This window comes from Thamnophis sirtalis, unplaced genomic scaffold (assembly GCF_051295495.1).
Source record: "Thamnophis sirtalis isolate CommonGarterSnake01/CBP01778 unplaced genomic scaffold, rThaSir2_p1.2 scaffold_3, whole genome shotgun sequence".
NCBI classification, from domain to species: domain Eukaryota; kingdom Metazoa; phylum Chordata; class Lepidosauria; order Squamata; family Natricidae; genus Thamnophis; species Thamnophis sirtalis.
Window position 1 is genome coordinate 25,282,985 of NW_028261383.1, and position 9,210 is coordinate 25,292,194.

Here is a 9,210-nt window from a genome sequence, read left to right on the forward strand (position 1 = left end):
CAAATTCATAATCTTTCTTTTTGAAAGGAATTAAATTGGAGAAGTTAATTGCAGGATTAGCAGCAAATCAATTTGATAATTAAATGTGTACAGTACTTCAAGCAACTTGCACAAGGACAGCCAAAGGGTGGCAGTTTTTGGGATTCATCTCTTTTTCTTCTCATTGATTTAAAATATTTATGTAGCCATCCATGTTATAACAAAGACTAACCATCTCCCAATGTATAATTAACTTAAAAACCATATTAAAACCAAATAGGTATAAAGAAAAACCAGATACCAAATCAAGCTTCTTGAGTCTCTCGAGAGTGGGCGGCATACAAACCCTATAAATAAATAAATGTGTGGACATCTCTTCTTATCCCAGTGCTTAGTGGGACAGCTAGATCTTCCTTGTTTTACGGAAGGCTAGGGGGATAAAGGCCTGCTGAACTTCAGGGGGAAGAGTCTGCAATGGAAAAAGATCACTTCCTAGCTCCTATCACATGGCAATATTTAATGAAAGGGGCTAGGAGGGTGTGCAGCCTATCTGACCTGGTAGGACAGGTGGGTGCAAGAATAATAAAGGTGGGACAATAGTGACAGGTGCCCTGGTGGCTCAGTGGATAGAATGCAATATTCCTGGCTGACTGCCCACAGCCTGGAGTTCGATCCAGACAGGGCTCGAGGTTGACTCAATCTTCCATCCTTCTGAAATCGTTAAAATGAAGACCCATATTTGGGGGGGGGAACAATATTCTGACACTGTAAATCGAGAGTGCTCTAAAGCACTGTGGGTGGTGTATAATTCTAAATGCTATTGTTATAATAAAGAAATAACTAAATGTGATGACCAGGATCTTCAATTGCACTTTAAAGGAAAAAATCCAGCGTAGCTCAGACAACAAAAGTGTTACCTGGGCAATCTAGGTTCTCCCATTCCTGTTTGGGCTGTTCAGTTCTGGACCAGTTGAAGCTTCTGGGGGACCCAGGGTAGTAATCCAAACAGAAGGAGACCAAGGAATGAGTGATCCACTGTGCAAGGCCTCCCGGTCCGGGAAAGGGACCAATTGGTGCACCAGATGAATCTGTGCAAAGGGCCTCCCCAGCCATGGCCTCCTCAAGTAGGAGCTGTGAGTGCAGGAGGACCCCCCCGTTTGTGGGCCAGCTCAAGTCACAAAAGGTGGTCACATGACCCCAGGACACTGTAAGTCAATTGCCAAGCGTCCCTACTTTGATCATGTGACCATGGGAATTCTGTAATGGTGGTAAGTGTGAAAAACGGTCATAAGTCACCTTTTCAGTGCTGTCTAACTTCAAATAGTCACTAAAATGAAATGTAATGTCCTGTACATAATTGGGTATCTTAGTATGGATGGCTTCTAGCAGTTTCAGATGGATGTTAACAATCAGTATCAAAAGCCTTGAGCCCTAAGGCACCTCAAATTGCAGGGGTCAAGATTCGGCCCCTCTTCTACCCACATGGATGGGAATGCTGCATAGAGGTGGAAGTAGAACCACAATAATAAAGCTCTTCCCGTTTCCTCTCTCCAAAGCCTGTCCAGGAGGAGGTCATAGTCATTGTTATTGACACCAGATGAAAGATCTAGGAAGGACATAATGACTGTATCCTATGTCAAACCCTCCCAATAGTCCATGAGAATGATGTTTTGGTGATGTGCCCCGGCCTGAAGCCAGACTGAGAAGGGCCCAGTGTCTTTCCTCCTGCACAGCCCTTTCTCCAGGTGGCAAAGTCAGAGCTGGAAGCAGAGAGTGAATTGAAGTCCCAGGCTGCCAAACTTTCCTTGCCCCCTTCAGTTGAATTTATAAATGATCTTAATCTGCCGCAATTCCTTGAATTGCTTTGCCAGAAAAATCTATGGTTTTCTTATGTGTTACAAACTGCTGTTGAAGGCATAAAACCAGCCAGGATGCTAACTGTCCAGAAGGGAGGGGAATTACTCTTCCAGCCTCTCCTGAGCTTGGAAAAGAAATAGGGGTGGTTCTCGGGTTGCAACACCAATTGGCCCCGGAATATCCACTGCTAGGCAAGGATGGGGCACCAAGAAGAAATACACGGCTTGATAATTAAATTGGGAAGTAAGAGAAAATAAAATCAGGAGAGACAACCTACAGTCTTAACAGGTTTGCTACTTTGCAGAGACAAGTTTATCAGCAGTTATCCTGCACACACACACACACACACACGAGGAAAAAGTGGTTGGAGCCAAGGGAGATGCGCTTTCTCTTCCTATTTCTATGTCATTTCTACCCCCGCCTCCCCCAAAGGGCATTTTGATTTAATTGCAGTTTCTGGCAAAGGAAGCTTCGGGCTGAGCTCCAGGGACAATGGATGCCCTCTCGGGGGGCCTAAAAGAAAAAGTTTTGGGTATGGACCCTCAGGGAGAAAAGCTATCGATGAGCTTATTGGGAATCGAATAGGACTTGATGTCACAGAAGGAAGCCCGGAATCAATGAGAACATCTTCAAACGTCTTATGTAGAACGAACATGTTATTCCGCCTATTGTCGCTAGATGGCGAGCTATAGAGAAAGAACACTCGGTCCAGCGGCGACTGAGCTAATCTAGGGAAGAGGGTAGTGGGTTGCTAGAGCAGATGTGGGGAGACGACAAGGCAAAGGACAGAGGAACCTCTTCTTCCGGTTCACCCACGGGAGGATAATGGCGTCAGCGGAGCCTATTGTGCCTCTTGGAGGGTCGAAGTGGCTCCTGGGAGGTGAGTGGAGGGAAGGTCGGACGAGAAGCCGGGAGAAAGTCGGGCCCTTTCGGTTCCTCCACGGCCTGGAAGCAGCGAAGGGGCAATAATGAAGTGTTGGCTGCTGCTGCATATTCTTTCCTTCCCCAAATTTTATTCCTCTGGGGCTGCTCGATTTAAAACTTCTGCCTGTGATTTTCTGCTGGGAGATTTAAAAATAACATTTATTTCATATTTCTCTGACGCCCATTTTAAACACCAGCTTTCACCTACCTGTTGATTTCTTGTGATTTATTATTGACATCTGTTTTCCTGGGAAGCGAGGAGTTTAATGGGCAAAACAGACGCTTTATATCTTGAATAGGAGTTGGGGACCTTTTCATCTATTAGGGTCCCCTCCCACTTTCTAAATGTAGATCAAACAATTTGAGCAAATGTATTTTGAGATATTTTGGGAAATTTTGCACACCGAGATGTGTTTATTCATGTTTATGTTTATTCAATTTGTATGCCGTCCTATTCCCGAGGGACTCAGGAAGATACGCATAGTTTGTCTACATACATCCATAGATGTCTATTTCTGTGCTCATTTGCGTGCATACATGAGTATATTTACACAAGCCAAAAATTTAAGTGGAATATTATTCCATATATCTGCTTGAGGAGGGAGCTGGACTAGAAGAACTCCAAGGTCCCTTTCAACTCTATTCTGATTGAAAAAGAGCATTTTATGTAGGGGTCAATATTTGAACTTTGATCTTTTTAGGTCTCTGTATGCCAAATCAATCATAATTAATGTCAGAGGTTAAAATAGAATTTGTGTGTTTGTTTTTTCATACTAATATATGGGATTGGGATTTTTTTTTTTTTTTGCTTTTACATGTCCTGCAGCCATTTTTAAACAATAATGAAACTAACCCATTTATATTAATCTTACAGAGAGAGAGGATGCCAAGAAGAGCACTCTGGACAACAGAGAATGAGAAACAGTATTAAAGAGCAAAAGAAACCATCATTCAAAGTATTTTCTAATTCCTCTTGAAAGTTTAAAAACTCTTCCTCAGCAGAAGAGAGACGAGGGAAAGAATAACAAGAACAAAGTTTTAAGCTGGAGAAATAAGAGAAATCAAGGAGGATAATAATTAAATAAAGAAGAAGGTTCCATGTGTAGCGAAAACTGACAGGCATTAATGAAAGCCTTTGAAGGAGGAAAGAATAGTTGAACAAAAAAATACACCAGGCAAGAGGTCAGAAATATTTTTCGCCGTCTCAAGAATCCAAGCATATCAGTGTTAGAAAAATCCCACAGATTGCCTAATGTGGGAAGAACAAAGATTGCAGATCACGACTGATTCTGCTCAACAGGATCCATCCAGTGAAAAACCATACAAAGGTTTGGAGTGTGGCAAAAGCTTTTCTCGAAAAAGCTTCCTCATGATTCATGGAAGAACCCATGCTGGAGAGAAGCTCTACCAGTGCTCCCAATGTGGCAAAAGGTTTAGCTTTCATTCCAATCTGGTAAAACACAAGAGGAATCACACGGGAGAAAAACCGTACAAGTGCTTGGATTGTGGGAAAAGTTTCCGTTGGAATTCCAATCTGGTGGACCACCACAGGACTCACACGGGAGAGAAACCGTATAAATGTAGTGATTGTGGAAAAGGTTTCAAGCAGAGTTCTCAGCTTGTGACACACCAGAGAACTCACACAGGAGTAAAACCATTTCAATGTCTGGATTGTGGGAAAAGTTTCAGTCAGAATTCCAACCTAATGATACACCAAAGAACTCACACTGGAAAAAAGACGTATCAGTGTCTGGATTGTGGGAAAAGTTTCCAGCACAATTATAAGTTTGTGATTCACCAGAAGACTCACACGGGAGAGAAGCCATATGAATGTCTGGATTGTGGGAAAAGTTTCCAGCAGAATTCTAAATTTGTGATACACAAGAGGACACACACAGGAGAGAAACCATATGAGTGCCCGGATTGTGGGACAAGGTTCAGTCATAATTCGAACCTGCTGATACACCTGAGGACTCACACTGGAGAAAAACCATATGAGTGCCCAGATTGTGGGAAAAGGTTCAGTCTTAATTCAAACCTGGTGATACACTATAGAACTCACACTGGAGAAAAACCATATCAGTGCCCAGATTGTGGGAAAAGTTTCAAGCAGAATTCTAAGCTTGTTATACACCAGAGGACTCACACAGGAGAGAAACCATGTAAGTGTCCAGACTGTGGGAAAGGTTTCAATTGGAATTCCGAGTTGGAAGTACACCAGAGGACTCACACAGGAGAAAAACCATATGAGTGTTCAGAATGTGGGAAAGGCTTCAGTTGTAAGTTTGAACTGGTGAAGCACCAGAAGACTCACTCTGGAAAGAAACCATATGAGTGTCTTGAATGTGGGAAAAGTTTCAGTCAGAATTCCAATTTGGTGATACACCAGAGAACACACACAGGAGAAAAACCGTATCAGTGTCTTGATTGTGGGAAAGGTTTCAGTCAGAATTCCCACCTGGTCATACATCAGAGGACTCACACAGGAGAAAAACCATATGAGTGTTCAGAATGTGGGAAAGATTTCAGTTGTAAGTCTGACCTAGGGAAGCACTGGAAGACTCACACTAGAGAAAAACCATACGAGTGTCTTGAATGTGGGAAAAGTTTCAGTCGGAATTCCCATTTGATGAGACACTGGAGGACTCACACAGGAGAGAAACCTTAGGAATGTCCCAATGGTGGGAAATATTTCAGTTATAGACGCCCTATAAAGTATGTAAGGTTACACATAGTGGCATAATTATTCAAATGCCAGATTGCAGACAGTTTTGATACAAAGTTGACACAACTTTTTAAGGCAAGGTGTTCCAATGGTTGATTGTTTTGACTGTATTAAAATTCTGCTTATTTCTAGTTTGAATCTTTCCTTGATCAGTTTTCACCAGGGTGGATTTGATTTAAATCAATAGTAAAAACGCTTAATAAATCAACTTGATTTAAATCATAATTTTAAAGAGCATCTGTCATCTCTGTCCCACAGCAGTTTCTCCTCTGACCCACTGTTGACTCACTGACAGTCCCAATATTGTAGAATATACAGCCTCATGCTACATAACTAAGGTCCCTTTCATGCTGAATAAACTTAATTATTAATGTAACTTCAATAAAAAACTTTTAGGTAGATTTTTACTCCAAAAGCGTTTTATTAAAATAAATGTGATAAAAATAAAAAAGCTGATTTAAATGGGGGAAAAAAAGTCCAATTTAAAATCTGATCTTTTTTTAAAAAAAAATTAAAATTGATTTTTATCCATCCTGGTGTGGCCCCATAGTTTCTTCTCTGGCCTTCGGGTGCTTTGGAAAATTGTTTCCACCCCACCCTTTGTGACAGCCTCTCCTGTATTGGTAGACTGCTATCATGTCACACCTAGTTCTTGCCTTCCCTAGACTAGCCAGGCCAAATTCTTGTAACTGTTCTTCATACGTTTTAGCCTGTGAACCTTTGGTTTTGGCTTCCTTTCTTCTTCCTTTTTCTTTCCTTTCTCTAATCTCACCTGAGCTTCCTTTCTTGGTCCCAGTGTGATCGTTCCTTTTCAGAGTCAAGGGGAATGGCCACTGTTGGCCTAGAGAAAGCAAGTTTACAGCTCTATTAGGTATGTTTGCCTCAATGACTTATTTCTATGTGTAACACATGTATTTCTGAGCCAAGTAACACACTTGTAACACACATGAGCCAAGGTGGCGCAGTGGTTAAATGCAGCACTGCAGGCTACTGCTAGATCAGCAGGTCAGCGGTTCAAATCTCACCGGCTCAGGGTTGACTCAGCCTTCCATCCTTCCGAGGTGGGTAAAATGAGGACCCAGATTGTTGGGGGCAATATGCTGACTCTCTGTAAACCGCTTAGAGAGGCCTGTAAGGCCTATGAAGCGGTATATAAGTCTACTGCTATTGCTATTGCTATTGCTATTTCTACATTTATGTATGTATGTATATTCTACAGTATAGGGCATGGATTGTGATGCTCCCCAGCGCTAGCGAGAAAATAAAGATCCTTTTCTCAGGCGGTGTGGGGTTGAGTTTAAGGCTAACCCAGAAGGGATGGTGGCCTGGTGCTTGCTGCTTCTACTGGCTCAAGGAGAGGGACTTCAACCGAGTAGGGCTTCCGGTTTGCACATTGGGTTGTTTTTTGCCCACCAGACACTTTAGGGAAGACTCCGGAGGCCGAAAATGAAAGCCGAAGTCAGCTGGCCAGTGCCCGTATGCATGCTGAAGCTGACAGGGCAACACCTCGCCTCCAGGGGGCTGGACTAGAAGACCTCCAAGATCCCTTCCAACTCTGTTATTCTGTTCTGTTCTGTATTTTTGATTAGCATGAAAATGCATATGGCAGCCCAACTAATGGTGATTCTGCATGGCTTATAGCAATAATACCTTAATACAAAATCAAATAAGCACTATATGTTGCAAAATGCAAAACCTCCACATTTAACAGGTACTGTATTTTTCAGAGTATAAGATGCACTTCCCCTCTTTAAAAGAGGGAGAAAATTTGGGTGTGTTTTATACACCAAATGTAGTCCCGCCCACCTGCTGGCCCCCCGCCCTTTGGCCTCTTCCTCCTAGCAATTTTCCTCTTTGCAGCAAACAACAAACAGCCTGGTTAGTACAAGCAGCTGATGGTCAGATGGATTGGCCTCCCACCCATCAGCTGTTTCAGGCTGAAGGGATTTCCATTGCCTATCGCCGTCTCCACACGCCCTGTTTTCCACCCATTCTAATCTTCGCTGCCCGGAATGGGCAGAAAATGGGGTACAGAGAAGTCGAAAATGGGACACCAGAGGTTGAAAATGGGATGCGCGGAGGCAGCAATAGGCTATGGCAATCCCTGCGACCTCAAACAGTTGATTGTCAAGAGACCGATCCAACTGACAATCAGCTGCTTCTGCTAATCAGGCTGTGCTAAAATTGAAACTGAAACACTTTTCTGCTAGAAGGCAGAAGTAGATTTTTTTCCTTTATGCCAATCAGGCTAAACTGAAACTGAAACAGACTGTTTGCTGTTTGCTGCAAGGAGGCAAATTGCTGGGAGGCAGAGGCAGATTTTTTTGTTTCACCCACCCCAAAGTTAGGAGCATCCAATACTTCAGTGTCTTATACTCTGAAAAATACGGTACTAAGCCCTGCAAATTCAGCACACTTCTATCAAGGTTGATGGCCTTTGGATCGTCTGAGAATTCCAAAAAGGCGAGTCTTGCTTTTGTTCAAATTAGAAGTCAACCAGGCCTTCTGGCCTTACTAACTACATTCATGCTCGGTGCTATTCCTTCTCCAAACTGGCAATCTTTCTCCTTGAAAGGAGTTAAATTGTAGAAGTTAACTGCAGGATTAGCGGCAACTAAATTTGATAATTAAATGTGTAGAGTGCCTCAAGCAACTTGCACAAGGACAGCCCATGGGCGGCAGTTTTGGGGATTCATCTCTTTTTTGTCTCATTGATTTAAACTATTTATGAAGCCATTCATGTTATAACAAAGACTAGCCATCTCCCAATGAATAATTAACTTTAAAACCGTATTAAAACCAAATACATATGAACAAACAGATACCAATCAAGTGATCACGTAACCCCAGGAGACTGTGACTGTCACAAATGTGAGTCAATTGCCATGGGTCCCTACTTTGATTGTGTGACCATGGGGATTCTGTAAGGGTGGTAAGTGAAAAACGGTCACAAGTCACCTTTTCAGCGCTGTCTAACTTCAAATGGTCATTAATGAAATGTTATGTCCAATACTACGGGAAAGTAATTGGGTATCGTAGTATGGATGGCTTCTCCTAGGGCACTGTGCCAAAAGTGGGGGAAGCGCAGGGGAATCGTGCACGGGCATGTCACACCCATAATGCTATGCGCATGACCCCAATGTGCATGCATGCGGTCTCCCCGTGCATACATGCATGTGACCAGTGCTCCCCCCCCGCTTTTGACACACTTTTTTGCCCTCCCCAGGCTCCAGAGGCTTTCTAGGAGCCTAGGGAGGGCGAAAACAGCCTCCTCCACCCACCCCCAGAGGCCCTCTGGAGGCTTCAAGAGCTTCCCTGAAGCCTCCGGAGTGCAAAAAAATTGGCCCTAGAGGCAAACCAGAAGTCACTTCTGGTTTACTCATAGGCCCATTTTTTGCCCTCCAGAGCCTTCAGGGAACCCTCCTGAAGGCTTCTGAATGCTCCAGAGGGCAAAAAACGGCCATACAAGTAAACCGGAAGTCCATTCTCAAACTTCCGCTTTGCCTATAGGGCTGGGTTTTTGTGCTCTGGAGGCTTCAAGAAAGCCTCTGGAGAGCAAAAAACGACCAAAAAAAGGCCGAAGTCAGCTGACCGGTGTGCGCATGCGCACAGGAGCTGACAGAACAACGCTTCGCGTTCCCTAACAAATGGTTCCGATAGCTTCGCAATCACGGTCCTAGGGCTTTCAGATAGATGTTCACAATCAGCATCAAAAGCCTTGAGCA

The 9,210-nt window shown here is 43.4% G+C and overlaps 1 protein-coding gene across 1 annotated transcript; it reads left to right on the forward strand.

The window, feature by feature from the left end:
- The first annotated feature begins 2,588 nt into the window (after window positions 1–2,588).
- On the forward strand, window positions 2,589–5,616 carry LOC148047661 (uncharacterized). The gene is made up of 2 exons (XM_087711696.1): window positions 2,589–2,716; window positions 3,635–5,616. The coding sequence occupies exon 2, from the start codon at window positions 4,013–4,015 to the stop codon at window positions 5,426–5,428; it is 1,416 nt and encodes a 471-aa protein (XP_087567822.1). The 5' UTR covers window positions 2,589–2,716; window positions 3,635–4,012; the 3' UTR covers window positions 5,429–5,616.
- Window positions 5,617–9,210: the final 3,594 nt, after the last annotated feature.

Excerpts from the sequence above, each read along its gene's own strand:
- LOC148047661 (XM_087711696.1), top strand. The coding sequence starts at position 4,013 with ATGTGGGAAGAACAAAGATTGCAGATCACGACTGATTCTGCTCAACAG.